Source organism: Suricata suricatta, chromosome 1 (genome assembly GCF_006229205.1).
Source record: "Suricata suricatta isolate VVHF042 chromosome 1, meerkat_22Aug2017_6uvM2_HiC, whole genome shotgun sequence".
NCBI lineage: Eukaryota > Metazoa > Chordata > Mammalia > Carnivora > Herpestidae > Suricata > Suricata suricatta.
Window position 1 is genome coordinate 36342996 of NC_043700.1, and position 15933 is coordinate 36358928.

Below are 15933 nucleotides of genomic sequence, written 5' to 3' on the forward strand. Positions count from 1 at the left end.
AACAGTAAAAAAAAACAAACAAAACCCCCCAAAATTATATTACACTTGATTTAAGAAAAACAAACATTTCAATGAAGTCCATCTATAAAGAAACATTCTTGGGGAAAGGTTTCAAGAGGTGTGTGTGTGTGTGTGTGTGTGTGTGTGTGTGTGCGCGCGCGCGCGCACGCGTGTAGGGAGTGGAGGGGATTTTAAAAGGAGAAGCATTTTCCTGCCTCGCTTTATTAATAATAATAATAATAATAATATTAACAACAATAATAAGTTTAAGGAGCCTGGGTTGTTCTCCACGTCCCCGTCCGAGTCCCCCCTAAGTGCCTCCTGCTGGAATGAAGTAGGAAATGAAAGGTTGGGTTTGGAGGAAAGGGTCTCATTAACCCCCGAGATGTATACATAACATTTAAAAATGACAACATTGGGAGCTGCAAACAGTGAGGGGAAACATACATCTTAAAATAAAATAAAGATAATTCACTTTTACACAAATTCTGTCCATGTGGTGTGTAAAGAAAGTAAGGCTCTTTTTAATTATGAAAAGATTTTTGTGCATGTTTCCCCTATCCCCAAATCCATTTTTAGATGAGTTCTATTGTAAAATGTTCAAGATTGTGAAGAAAACCAAAACCCAGAAGAAAATGAACCCAAAAAAAGAGACCAGGTTTTCTAAAAAATAAAATAAACCAAAGAAAAATTCCTCTAAATCTACAGCAATATTTTAACTGGAAAAAGGTCCATTTTTCTCTGGTTTGTCAGTATAAAAGGTTCCTTTATTTATATATATTTAAGTTTTTAACTGCAAGTTCATCTTGCTCATCTTCTCATGTAAGGTCCGTTGAGTGACTGCTTGGGCACACCAGCAGCGTTCATGTAGCTGTGATGGGAGGGGCCAGTGTACATCATGTTTCCATGAGGGTTTGGCTGCATAGGCTGCTGGGTATAGGCCTGGCTCCCCATCATCCCCATCTGCATCTGCATAGGATACTGTGCTGTCTGGTTCATGTAGGCAGGGTTACTATGGTAACTGCTATTCATCATGGGCTGCGTCATTCGATAGCTGTTCATGGCATTCAAAGTGTTCATATTCATGGAATTGACATTATAGGCGGGGGTCGGCATCAAATTAACCCCCATGTTCATGCCACGCTGAACGGCCAGTGCACGAGGGCCGGCCTGCATGGCGACCGCTGGTGGGCTGCGGCCATACAGCTGCTGCTGATGGGCAGCTGCGGAGGGCAGCGGCGCAGACTTGGAGCGGATGGAAATGTGCCCCTTGACTGGCATCTGCCCTTGCAACCTCTGAGTGTGAGGAATGCCAATGTTGGTGGCAGACATGTTGCACTGCAGCAGAGGTGACGTGAGGTTCATGGTGGTGGATGCCAAGTTTGGAGGCGGCGTCATGGTGGCTTGTGCTTGAGGGGTCCCAGCTAATGGATGAGACGGAGCTAGCTGAGCCAGTCCTGTATTCGACAAAGAAACACTGGTTGCATAGGAAGTCACAGCAGGAGAATGGCTATAAGGCATGGCATGAGGGTCCATAATGGTGTTAGTCAGCTGCTGCAACTTGGCTAGACTGAAGGTGGCTGATGGTTGAGAGTAGCTGCCGGCACCAAAGTCCCCTGGAATCCTCTCATAAATACTTATGTTCCCAGTGCTTCCAGATTCCGGTATCTCCATGATCATAGGCGCTGGAGTAAAACTGTTATTCATACTACACTGTGACAGGGGAGGCTGCTGCTGGGGCGGGGGCGGGGGTTGAGGCTGCTGGGGCTGAGGTGGTGGCGGTGCCGGCGGTGGCTGCGGCTGTGGCTGCGGCTGCTGCTGCTGGGGTGGCGGAGGCTGTGGTGCTGGTTGCTGCTGCTGCTGCTGCTGTTGCTGCTGCTGCGGCGGCGGGGGCGGCTGCTGGTTACTGGGAGGCCTCTCCACCACACAACTCTGAGGTGACTTGATGTTGCAGTTGGCAGCGGCAGGCTGGACACCGTTCTGCTGCATCATGCTGCAGCTGTTGCCCATGTTTGCCATTTGCTGAGTGACAACACAACTGTTCTGGGTGAGGCTGCTGGAGGACGACAGCCCACCATAGGAGCAGCTGCTCTGGGAAGAGTTAGTCCCACAAATGCTGCCGCCCATCGTAGAATCATAACTGCTGGGGTTCTCATAGTTTTCTGTGGTGCTCTCAATGCTGCCCAGGTCACTGAAGCCACTGTCCACCACCTGCTGAGAGTGGTCTGATACGGAAGGCACATCCATCATGGGGCTGGTCTCCATGTTCTGCATAGAGGGTGCGGACAGGGATCCTTGCTCCGGGCTGATCTGGGTGTAACCGCTTTCAAGGGCAGGCACATTGGGACTACTGACTGAACGGACCGACTGGCTGGGATGAGACTGGACAGAAGATATTGGACTATTATGTTCTGAAGCGTGGCAGTCTTCTACCATCGACATCTGAGGGTCTTCATCGGCCTGCGTGTAGCTCTGCAGGGTCTGACACGCGGCCAGAGTCTCTTCGCAGTCCTGGTAGGCTCCCTCGTGCTCGTTACTTTCTTCTTGAGTCAAAGACTGCACTGCTTGCACAGTTTCCAGATCCAATTCACTGTGAGGAATCTCTTCCTCCTCTTTTAGCTCAATTAATTCTTCCTTAGAGTTTGAATCTTCTTCATGATCATCCTCAGATCCTGGCATATGCTCTGATACCATGGATGTTTCATGGGAAGTCTGTTCCTCTTCAGAATCTGGTTCTGTTTCATCTTTATCCTTTATGGTCTCCCTATTGCTCTGCATATTAGTATCTAAAAAAGACTCCTGACCACCAGGCTCCTCTTTGACGTCTTCTCTAATGGGTTCCTCCTCTAGCTCTTTTTTCTTGGTAGGTTCCAGATGGCCATCGTCTTCATCATCTGCATCATGGTCTTCATTCTGGTTGGTCTCTAGGGCCACTTCATCCTCCTCCTCTTGCTCCTGTTCTTCCAGTTCTTGCTGCTCCTCCTCCGACTGCCGCTGCTCTTCCAAGACACGGGGCTTCTCTTCCTCCTCTTCTATCTCAGGTTCTTTCGTTTCAGTCTCGGGACTGTTGCTATCCACTGGAGACACTGCTCTCACCTCACTGCTGGTTGTATCTTCTTCTTCTCCCTCCTCAATCTCTTCTGCTTCCACGTGCATCTCCTCCTCGTCCTTCCTTTCTTCTGTTAAAGGCAAGTCTTCTTTTGGTTCAACAGTTTCTTCATTCTCTTGAAGTTTGGGTTTACGTCCCGGTTTAGGAATGGGAACAATGGGCTCAACAATGCATTCTTGAGTAGAAATGGGTAGAATTTCCCGATTCAGCTTAAATCCTGGTTTGCGACCAGGTCTTTTCTTCCAGTGGATTGGTTTGCGGCTCTTGCCTTTGGGCCATCCCTTTTTCTTTTTCATAGGTGTGGATGTATCTGGCTCAAGCTGAGAATCCTTCACATCACATTTTCTCAAAAGAGATACTGGCTTTAGTACAGGAGTGTCTATACAGGAGGGATAAAAACAAACAAACATATACACACATTAAAAAAAGTTAAAAGATTCTGTAACATTTTCTAGTGCCTTTTTCTGAAACCACAGGTACAATGGAAATGATTTTATTAATCATGACAAACTCATGATTGCCTTCTCTTACAAGCTAAGAATCTAAAGGAGAAACCTAATTAATGACATCTCCTAAAGTCACGAAATGTGCTGGCAGAACAATGAAAGAATCTGGGTCAACATTCTGTTACCATCTGCTAGTTAAAGCCAGTTCATGTTTATCATCACCAACTGCACGGTTTTGGAAGTTAAGTCTAAAATATTCAGTTTTATCATCTAGAAAATGGAGATAAGCTGTGTAAAGATGCAAATACTCAATAGTTATTACAACTACTTTAGACAAACTGTCTTTACTATGTAAGTTACAAATCAGCTCATTTCTTCTTTTTTGTTTTACCCCTATTTGCAATTTATATTATCTCTCTGCTATTTTTAGTTTCCATAAAATCATGACTCCAGGTAATAGCATGAGTTAATTACTCCAGGCCATTGACTGAGCAATCTGAATGCTCAGTCGATGTTGTGTTTGTATGGGAACAGCAGCAAGGCACTTAGTCCCAAATAAATACAGAACTGGGAAAAAAAGTTAATGACAATGATTTATTAGAAATAAATTTGCTGTTGGTATTATTTTCTCCCCATTAAGTTTCTTCTATCTTAAAAGATTATAGTAAACTACACATAGCAGAAAATGGTTAGGTGTGGTGTGGCATTAAGTACCTTCACATTTCCCATTAAGTTTTAAAGGGAAGAACATGAAGGCAAGAACAGGATTTGGAGGGGAGAGCTAAGAAGGAACAGTTAGCAATAACAACCTGAAAATAAAGAATGGAAATGGCTACATCAGAGAAAATTTGTCCAAGTCAACAAGAACTTAATTAAACAGGGGATACTATCTGAGCTACAATGATCCAAGACAGAAATTTACTGAAGTGCCAAATATACACAATAAATATCTAGTTTAATATATACATCACAACAGAGCAAATAATTCAGTCATCTTATGACTATATTAAAACTATTTATTATATAAAAACAGGAAAATGGAGAAAGCAAGTTTCTACTAGATATGAAATTGAGTGAATTTATTTCTAAAAGGAGAATTTAAAACTCAATTAGTTAATAAAAGCTATTTGTCCACCAAGAATGGACAGCTAGATTTCTTCAAATCCACCTACTAAAGTGAAAAAGCTCAGTCTGACCTTACGTAGAGGCAAACACCACAGCTGCAGGCAGCACGATGCCCTGGCAGGAACCTTGGGGGAGGATGTACTGGTCTGTAACCTAGCACAGTTATGAGCCCATTTCCTTATCTCTAAATGACAAGGCTATTTCAAAAGTTAATCATTGGATTTTTAGCTATGCCATAAAACTGAACCTATTTTGAGGCACTGGTGTCATTTTTAATAGGAATTTACTACTCGCAGAGAAAGGCACATTAGAGATATGATTCAGACATGATTCACATCCTGAACAGATGTGAGACAAGTCTAATTTACATGGGTCAGATCTTAGAACCATCTACTTAGCATGTATTCATTTAACAATATTTGTTGAATGTCTATTTTAAGCACTCAGGATACAACAATTAGCAAAACAGGTTAAGTCCACAAGAGTGTACTTTCTAGTAAAGGATTATTACTTCAATATCTTCCTGATGCTAAGTCCAATCCAGCAATAAGATTCTGATAATGACTGAGAAAGGATTAGGCAAAAAAGAACAATTTCCTAACAGCAAGATATTTTCTGCAGAGGCAAAACTACATCCTCCGTTGAAGGGGAAACTAGAAAAAAACTTTTTAAAAGGACAGAGGGCTAAAGGAGAAAATGGAGATGAATGTACTTGACACAAATTTTTAGAAGATTAATCAAGTCGTCCTTTACTTGCTTAGTGGGGTGTGTCATTTTTCAGCCTTTTTGTTGAAGGGTCTGCAGTTATCACTTGAAATTTGTTTCTTTAAAGACACTAATGCTACCATAAGCAGCGGTTCTGTAAAACATACCATCAGCATCATCAGACTCTTCATCATCATCTTCATCTTTAGACTTCCTCTTAGAAGAGGATCGGCACCTGAGCATGTCCTGTGAGGACAAACGATGGAAGTATCCTCTAGAAAAGAGTTCATTTTCATCCTCTTCCTCTTCTTCCTCATCAATCTCAAACGTGGGTTCTAATCGTGGCATCGGCCTCTCAGAGTCAGAGTCTTCAAAAGGTTCATCTAATACCTCTGTAGTCTCAGAAATCGTTTCTGTGACCACACTGCTGTTGTGGTGTTTGCGCTTTCGGACTCTCCTTCTTCGGTGAAGAATTGGTTTCTATTTAGACGAGAAAGAAAGTATTTTATTTACCATAATGAATAGTATCACTTCTATTAATAACATGATTAATAGTTTTGAAACCTACTTGAATTAGCCAAGAGACATTTTGAATATTATTTCAGAATACTATAGAAAGATACAACAAAGTATCACAGAAAGATACTGGATAATTGGACAGAATTTTATAAAAGCCATGCCCAAAGAGCAGATATTGTAATTCCCTTCTTATTAGTTCAGTTAAATTTAACACCCTAAGGAATTGCCTATTTCAATACTGAAACGACACAGAAGCTAATCCTGCAACTTCTCTTACTTCAAGAGAGGAACAAAAGAAAGGACTTAAACACGTTTTGTCTGTCTCACAGCTCTGAAGATCAGCAGAACCATGAGTAAAGCTGTAGGCCATGTTCATGAGCTACTGTAGGAGTTACAGTGGAATGTGAAATGATAAACCTGATGTGTAATTACTTGATACTAGTGGAGTATTTCAAAAGTAATAAATCTGTTATTGGAATGTGGTGCATTGGGCAGAATTTTGTACTAGGGCTGATCTAATAATACCTTAAATTACATAACAGATACAACAAAATGATAAAGATGACACACCAGAAAAAATCTAATCCAATCTCCTCATTCCACAGAGGCGAGACAGGTTACAGGACTTGCATAAGGTCACATACCCAGTCAGTATGGACACGGCTGTAAAATATAGTCTCTGACTCCTAGTCCAGCACATTTCGTTAAGAACTTCAAGTACTGTGTACATGATCTCACTGACGATACTATCTTTTTTTTTTTTTTTAACACAGGGAAATAGCATAATTTTAAAAATAGGCAATATAAGCCTGGAATGGCAAAGATAAAGTCTTCATGATCACATAATGAGTGGCAGAGTTAGCCAGTGTTCAATTTCTCTTCACTTCAAATTTACTAGTCCATTTAGTAGAAAGTACAATTTTCAAACTAGGTTAAACATGTCTGGCTCTGCTCTTTGGAAAAATGGCTGACTCTAGGACTGGGACATAAAATATATAAGATGAGCCTAGACCACCTTGTAGTACTAGACAGTAAGGAAATGCACCCCCCCAAAAAACAAAAACAAAAATAAAAAAACAGAACCCGAAAACCTTCACAATGATGAGGGTACATATTAAGTTAAAGTGAAGGCTCCTATGGCCAAAGCTGGTAGAATCTGAGCAACAAGTTAAAGTAGTACTACTGGTTTACGACTCAAAGTATAAAGTGAATATCTGAGTCCATCCTGACATAAATAAATGCTTGAATAAATAAGCAGATGGGGAAGGATGGATAAATCTCCAAGCAGAACTCCTATGCAACAGAGTACAACTCTCCATATCTTAAGTGTGGGCTGTGGGCAGCACTACGTTCCAAAAAGTACAGTGTGGAAAGGGGAACAAAGGAGTAACTTTACAGTGGAGAGACCTGACAAACACAACCTAAAACGTGGTGATCAAGACTCACATCAACAGTGGTGAGTCACACTGACAGTAATACTCTTGTGTTTGGTGTGTGCCTGTGTATACATACATGTATACATACATACATACATACATACATACATACATCGTATCAGACACCCTTTATATGATAAAGAGTGACACTTTACTTCTGTGGTCTTCTTCTACCCCAAAACATAGGACCCCATTCTAATATCATGAGGGACATCTAAAATACCTAGCCAGTACTCATCAAACTGTTAAGGTTGTCAAAAACAATGAGTCTGAGAAACTTTCACACCCAAGAGGGGCCAAAGAGACATGGCTACTAAACGTAATGTGATGTGCTAGATGAGATCCTGAAAGAGAACATAAGGGAAAACTGAGGATCTCTAAATAAAGTATGGGCTCCAGTTAATAAACTACTGGCTCACTATTTGTGACAAATGTACTATACCAACGTTAAGAGGTTAATAATAGGGGAAACTGGATGTAAGGAATACAGGAACTCTCTGTATTTTCTTTGCAATAACTGCATAAATTTAAAACTGTTCTAAAATTAAAAACTTATATTTTTATATACAGCCCAACTTTTTTTTTTCATAAGGCTCTGCTGAGGAAAGGAACAATCTCACTGCTTTGGAAGAAACCTGTCACCCCGCTACTATAGGGGGGCTCATCCAGGTTGCTGAGCTCAGCGGGGCTGGCTTGTGGAAAGGCTCAGAGTCCCCCCACCGCCTGGCGGCGTTCTGGCGTACAGTTTACCAGAACTCATTATCATCCTCACATGGCATTTATAAACTGGTTTCGTTCAAACTTTGCAAGGTGACGAAATAGAATGGAGAACATGTTTTCAGAAACAGGTTAAGTCAAACCACTGGAAAAAAGAAAAGGGGAGACAGAGACGAGAGAGGACAGCCCAGGGGGCAAGTCCCACTCAAGACGAATGGCCTCACTCAGAGCATCCCGGACACAGGGCACCACTGTGCATCAAACTGTCAAATACTTTTCTCCTTTTCTAACATAAACACTTCTGATATATACATGCTTTTAAAATATTTTAAAAATCCCTACACGTCAAACCAGCGAGCTGAAAAAGTTTGTCAGCCCTTAACTAAGCTTATGACATCTACCTATTTTCATTCCCATGAACCAAAGCAGCCATATACACATTTCAAATGTTCACTGGGAAGATCATAAGCTACAATATACTGAGGCGTAAAGTCTAAAAAAATAACACACGAACTGTTATTTACTTTTTCAGAGCTCTGGGATAGACAAATGTATCTAGTGAGCTGCAACTGGGGAACGAACAGAAGAAAACGAGTCAAAAGAAAAGCCTTACCTTCCTCTTCAATGTGGGCTTTGTAAGAATTGGTGGGGAGCTGGACCGAGGACTTTCTGGCTCCTCCTCCTCCTCACTACTCTCACTGAAGCCTCTGAGGAGAGCCCTGTCACCGTCACTGTAGCGCCGGGGCAGTCTCTCCTTGCCGTCTGATAGTCTGCACTTCAGTGCCTCGGGGCTCTTCTTGAGCTGTCCTCGCCAGAGCTCCACCCCCTCACTTAGTCTTCTTTTGGGAATGTCCAGCTTCCCATCTTGGCTTGGCTGCTCCTGAGAGGCTGCTGACTGCTCCTCACTTTCAGGATACTGTTCTTGGGAGGTTTCTGATTTTTCCTCACATTCTCCATATTTTTCCTGAGGAGCTGATGTCTCTTCCAAGAGCAGTTTAGAATCTTTATCACCAAAACGTTCCTGGGTTTTTCTGTTCTTCCTTCCCCAGCGGCCTCTCCGAGGTGGCTGATTATTTGCAGGAAGACTATCACGGGGAAGGACCTGCTTGTTCAGACGTGTAGAACTAGCTGGTGCCATAACTTCTGGTTTCTTTTCACTTTCTACTGAAGAGTAAGAATCTTGTTCTTTGTTCTCCCGAGATACACACTTTCCCACCTGATTTTAGAAAATAAAACCATGCTGGTTAATTTTTCAGTCTTATTTAGCTATATCTCCTATTTGACCTCTTAAATACATAGATAAGAAAACAAAGCTTTAAAAAAGAAAAGTATTATCTAATAGCTTTCATGAATATTTCTCATGTGCTAGGCATTGCTTTAAATGCTTTATAGGATTCATTCATCCTTACAACACTTGTACAAAGTGTTATTATTACACCCTCATTTTATAAATGAGGTAACCAAGGCACGAATATGAGTAACTCGCCTTAGGACACGCGATAGCAAATGCGGAAGCCGGGGTACAAACCCAGGCAGTCGGCCCAGTGTCAGTGCTCTTAGCCACTGTGCACTCCGACCTTCAATGAACAAGGTGAACGGCAGTGTTCTTATAAATGGTAAATGATATAATTTACAGAATTTCTCAGAAATAAAAATTTATAAACAGAGAGGAGATGAGATGGGCTTTGGGGCATGGGCAAGAGAAAGGGGGTGTTTGAAAAAAATGAAAGAAAATTTCTGTAATTATTTTGATTTATTTTTATTCTGAATATTTAGTTTCATTCTGAAAATTAAATTACATTAAACAGGGGCATGAAATTGTTTATGTTTATCAAAGGAGGACATAGATTTTTTTAAAGGACGAAAGCACGGCTTAAAAAAAAAGAACAGAGAAAGGTATGCATCACATGACGAAAAATACTGAAAACTATACAATGCCATACAGTCCCTCATTAACTCTTTAATGGCTAAAGACATCTGTGTACCCACTAAACTGTTTAGTGCTCTATTAGGAAACATACAAATGCTTACATTATTTCCTTAACATTCTATTTTAAGGAAAAGGTAACTTCCATTTGTTTTAACAATGGTCAGAATTAAATTCAGATTCATCAGTTACTACACAGCTTAAGATTTAGCCGTTTATCAGCGCTCTGGTAAGAAATATTTAGTTCTATGTAACATATTATTACAAATTTGAAGGTCTCCTAATGATCTAAGGCTTAAAAATATACAATTTAAGTAAACAAAACCCAGCCTTCTTGGAATCTCTGTCACTGAAATCAACTCTGAAATTCTAATGTGAATTGACTATGTTGGTTTAAGATATTGTAACACATATCACAAATACTCATGAAAACCAAAAATAGAGCTTTCTGTCATCAAAAATAGAGACTACTCATGCCCTTACACTCGTCTCTAATTCTCTTTCCTGGCACTGCGACTCTTCGTTTTCTCCTTCCTCAGCCTCCTCTTCTTCCTCCTCTGAGACCACAGAATTGGAGACTATGACAGGGGTCCAGCGCAAACATTCTGGATCTACATCTACAGGCCGCAAATTCAGCTGAAGCTTTGCCATGTGATCCTGGATAAGTTTTTCCCGGCGGATTATCACAAATCTGGAACCAGAGCAAAGTTTATAGCAATCAACAGTGTACAAAGAGTACCTAACAATGAATATGGAGCTATAACCCCTAGAAAACCTGGAGATGATGATAAATGCTTCAAAAATAGCCTGCTTGAGAGGATGAAATACAGAAATATGCCACCATACGAGATAACTAACAAATACAAAGTTGGACATATACTTCATACTCAACAATAGCAATGGATTTGGTTATTGTAACCATTCACTGTCTCACACTTCCCAGCTCTGGAATTTCTGCTGCTCTCCTGTACTCCATCTCCTATTCCCCATCTTTCTAGATCAATGCTTCCTTCCTTTCTCTGTGATCTTTTCCCAACCACTCTAGATAAGAATGAGCTTTCTCTTAATATATATTTTATTTTGTACCACATATAATGGAAATAAATCATGGATATATATTTTATTGGACATTATTTCTAGAATTGTTCTCCTACTGTGAAGGAGCTCCCAACATTAGAAGAGAAAAAATTCAGTAGCTTAGGTCCAAAAGTTAGAAGGAAGACTAGAAAAAAACAATTTTAAAAAAGATATGGTCAATAGTATCAAATATCATAGAAAGGAAAATGTCATTGCAGGATTACCAAAGGTCCCATTTCTATTAGTTTATGCCCTTTCCTTGATATCTAGCTGCCTGACCCAAAATCTCCACTGATTATGTTTTGAAGGGACGCTGTGATACTCACTGGTCACTGCGGAAGTCCAGCATTCGTAGGTGGTGGAGTGTGGAGGTAATGTCTTGAGGGCAGATACCTGTCAGCTTGCTTAACTTCTTAATGCTGATCTGCTTGTCATTTTGGTGATAAAGGCACTCCAATATTACACTTTTCCAATAGGCCATGTAGGAAAGACGACCTAGATCGGATAATGGTTTCTCTGGAGACCCTGCTTGGCCTTCACGCTTTGATAACAAATAACCTAGAGAAACCCCCAAATCACAAATATGTCAGAGAGCCTAAAATAGGCTAATTCACCAAAATAATAATTCCCTCTTCCACAACCAATCCAAGTAGTATAGGCAGTAATAATTTCAAAAGTAAATTCCTTCAAGAAAAAGAATTGAAAAATTACATCAACACAAATTTGCACAAGATTATGTAATTTGTACATTAGGTTAGTATTACTTTGTCTATACTTGCTATAAACCACATTGTTAAATATTCAAACTGTTAAAAAAAAACCATATGACCTCATATTAATAGGCTGCAAAAGATTAAGGCAATAATGGTTTTTATTTTATAGGGGAACCACCCTTGCACATTTTATTTGGACCACCAGGTAGCAATGGCTATACCTGAATTGTTGAACAATACAAAAGTATTTAGTATTTAAGTAATTCTATCTATTAAGATTATGGTTCTTCTACAAGTGAATTAGATGACAATTTCTCACTTAAGCCAAAGATCTCCTCTCCACCACCCTAATTCTTAATGAGTAAGGATGTCACCGTGGGGGTGTCACTGTGAGTATATGGTGGTACTTCTCCTGTCTAGAGCATGACTCTCAGGAACAGGAAAAGAAAGACATAAGTTCTAAGAGAAAGTATCAAAAATGGAGATGGCAGAAGAAATACAGTTTGTTTTTTTTTATCATCAAAGGAAACTATTAAAGGCAATCTATGAACGATTATGTGCAAAACGGGTTACATTAGAAAAAGCCAATGAAAACAATTAGGTTAATCCTAGACTATTGTTTATCTCAACAACGTAATAAGTTTTCCCCTGACTTTGCTATGTAATGGCATAATGTATCCGAATGAGAGCTCTATTTCAAAACAACATATTGATATTAACGGAAATAATGTGAGTTGTACTCTCTACTACTAATCAAAAACGGCCAAGAAAATATACAAGATAATCAGTGGCACATATTTCCAATGAAACATGTTCAGGAGCACAGCCTGAGGCCAAGTGGAACAAGCTGCCGTGGTCCATCTTGAGAATTAACTTTGTAACACTGGGGGCAGAACTGTCTGATACTCAGAACAGCCATATCAAAATATCCCCTCAAAAATCACTATTTTATAATCAGTATAAAATTTACTATACACATCTATTTACTTTCTAAGCAAGACTATCAACATGTTCCACAATGACATTTTTCAAAACTGTTCCTTTCCATTTTTAAGTCAGATTAAATTATTTCCTGTATCATTTATTTTTAAGACTTTTAACGGTGCATTGCATATTTTAACCACTAGGTAGAGCCTGTAACTAAGAAATTATGTACATGTTTTTCCAGATAATTGGGTAACAAAGATAAGGCAAGTGCTGTACTTTACTAATTTAAGTAGTTATACAATGTGTTTAGTATTGTTGTGAGTTAGAATTAGCAAAAACTCAGTTCCACTGTAAGTTAACAGTTGAAAATTAAAAGTATTTGCAAAAGATCACATAGAAGTTAGTATTCAGTATAGGCTATTTAAAAATATTTCATGTCCCAATCCAAAAAAAAAAAAAATAAATAATGACTTTAGGTTTTAAAGTCCCATACAGCAGTATGACAAAAGATACTAGCAACCAAAAAATCATCTGCAAATCTTTAAAAATATATACAGAAGGTCCACAAGAAGAGATAGTGAGAAATTATATTATTATAATCCTTACTGAAATCGATGAGAAACCTGCCATAGCCCTTACGCTGGTACTGGGGAAGAATCATTATACAGGAAACGTTGTACTTCTGCTGGCAGTGCTTTTCCTGGTAAAGACAAGTTTTAAAATAACACGCTAGTAAGACTGAATAGTAATGCTAATTATTAAGAAACAAAGACTAACAGCCAAAACCACAGCCCTAGTCCTTTGAGAATAGCATGTGCATCAAGGAAAAAATACCCCATTGGGAGGAGACAGGACAATGTTAAGTCATTGCCGTTACCCACAAAGCAACCATCCCAGGAGAATAAAAATATAAAATAAAATTATGCCATCCAGGGGCGCCTGGGTGGCTCAGTCGGTTAAGCCTCCGGCTTCGGCTCAGGTCAGATCTCAGGTTTGTGGGTTCCAGCCCCGCGTCAGGCTCTGTGCTGACAGCTAGCTCAGAGCCTGGAGCCTGCTTCCAGTTCTGTGTCTCCTTCTCTCTCTGCCCCTCCCCCTCTCATGCTTTGTCTCTCTCTGTATCAAAAATAAATAAAACATTAAAAAAATTTAAAAAAAAATTATGCCATCCAACACCACCTGCAACTCAAAAACAGTATGTCATTGCCTAAGATGAACAGAGGAATCTGAGTCCCAATCAATCTGCGAAGCTACAAATGATGAGTTGGTGCGGCACTCCAGAAATGGGAAAATTCATCAACTATCTCAGAGAGTCTTTTATTTCCTGCTCTGGTGCTACATAGGGCAGTACCGTCTCTCCATCAGTTGGACTTAACTTTACAAAAATAATCCTAAAATGTGGCGTACAAACACTTTTAAAAAATCAGGCAAGATACATAAAATTATATTTAACTTCTGAAATCGCCAACACAAAGCTGGCACTTTCACTTAACCATTTCATACACTTAGATTTTACCACAGGCCAGCTTAAATAAAAGTATATCTTTTATGTTGTTTAACTACAAAAAACACCTTTTGTTCTCCCCAAAAGAATGGAAGAAAACATCCTTTAATAAAAAGGCTTATTCTTGTATCTGTGCTTCACATTTAAACTAGGAAGAGCTGACTTAAACTGAGAAAGAACTTGAAGAGGTAATGACTGTGTTTATTTCACAAGTTCTATCTATTATTACCATGGGACTAGAAGTCGTTTTAAAACTCCTCCTCTGGAGGATAACCAGTGGCTCAGTTCCTAGGAGAGTACAGTCTGTTGAATGTTACTAGGCACCGGCTAGTACTTGGTAAATTTCTGAATGTTCCTTTTATTTTCCTTTTCCGAACGTTAGATGGTACCCAGGAGGTGCTGCACTGTGGAGTGTCCTAGTGAGAACTGACAAAGATTGCTTCAGATTTCCATGGGAATTCAAACACATTTTAAGCCAATATACTTACTTTAGAGAAGTAGCCAACAAGGTGGCAGCCCTTGACATCATTCTGTGTTAGTACATAAAAAAGAAATGGCTCCACGTCATAATAGAGTGTTTTGTGGTCCAGAAACAACTTTGCCAAGAGACACAGGTTCTGACAATAAATGGTACTCACATTCCCATCCACCTAGAGGAAAGTAATAGAACAAAATGGTCAGTAAAGTGGCTCCTTAGTTCTAGAACAATAATACACATAATTTACAGATACCTGTGAGTACCCACAGCCAGCCTAAGAGAGCTGTCTGTGATCGGAACCTGGAAGCTATCCTCTGAAACAGCAGAACTATGGTACCTGCTGTTCTAAGACAACTAAATATATAGAATACTGCATTTCAACAAATATGAACAGCTAGACAAGGAGATGATGACCCTTTTAAAAACAGCACTTTTTGCTTTTATAAAAGCAAGATTGGTTGCAGTGATCCTTCAGACAGCAAGCTGATCTGATTCATTTTTTAAACTAATTCAACAAAAGATCTTAAAAGCAGCCACTTCTAAAATATATTTAAGTAAAACAAGGTATAGAGATAGTCCAATCTATGCCAGCAGCCAGAAGTAATGCAGTCTGACTGCCACAATCAGATCTGCCCCGAAATAAAGCTACTTTCAGGAATATGAACTATTGCCAGAGGCATCAAGCAGGTTCCCAAGGTAGCAACCTGGCAAATGGGACATTTCTTGGAATCAGGTTGACCAAGGAAAGTAATAGAATAAAATGGTCAGTGTATTTCTCCTGACACCACTCTGTATTTCTCCTGACACATCCCTGGGTTGTTGGAGCTTTGAGAGCTTGCTTTTTTACACAAATGCCAATGGATGCCCATATTAAACCCTAAGACATCAATATTTCAGGATAGAAACCTCAACAATTTAAGTAACTTAATATTAGTTCTTTTAAAACATACACCAATATATGCGTAAGGTGAAAGCACCTTGCTCTTGGGTATTGTAGACCACACCCTTCTTCCTCCCCCCAGGGTGAAGAGTTCCATATTGCTCACCTAAGATGAAGGTGCAGGGATAAATCAAGAACGTTGGAGACTGAGTGATCCCCACAATCTGAAATTCTATCATCACAGTTATGAACAGAATGGAGCACATGGCAGGTACCCAATTAATAGCTGCCAATAACACGAGAGAACTAAGGTTCTAGAAACTAAAACCCCATGACTAATAACACAGAATCACGGACAGCCTAAGTCATACCA

At 39.8% G+C, this 15933-nt stretch overlaps 1 protein-coding gene across 2 annotated transcripts in view; it reads right to left on the bottom strand.

The window, feature by feature from the left end:
* Positions 1–745: 745 nt before the first annotated feature.
* Positions 746–15933, bottom strand: part of KAT6A (lysine acetyltransferase 6A) — a 104143-nt gene continuing 88955 nt past the window's right edge. For both annotated transcript variants that reach the window (XM_029936462.1, XM_029936454.1), the window contains exons 11-17: positions 14691–14852; positions 13308–13401; positions 11388–11619; positions 10468–10675; positions 8671–9273; positions 5553–5865; positions 746–3488 (exon numbers count right to left, since the gene is read on the bottom strand). In XM_029936462.1, coding sequence (XP_029792322.1) covers positions 811–3488; positions 5553–5865; positions 8671–9273; positions 10468–10675; positions 11388–11619; positions 13308–13401; positions 14691–14852 — 4290 coding nt within the window. In that variant the 3' untranslated portion in view covers positions 746–810. The remainder of the gene's footprint in view (positions 3489–5552; positions 5866–8670; positions 9274–10467; positions 10676–11387; positions 11620–13307; positions 13402–14690; positions 14853–15933) is intronic.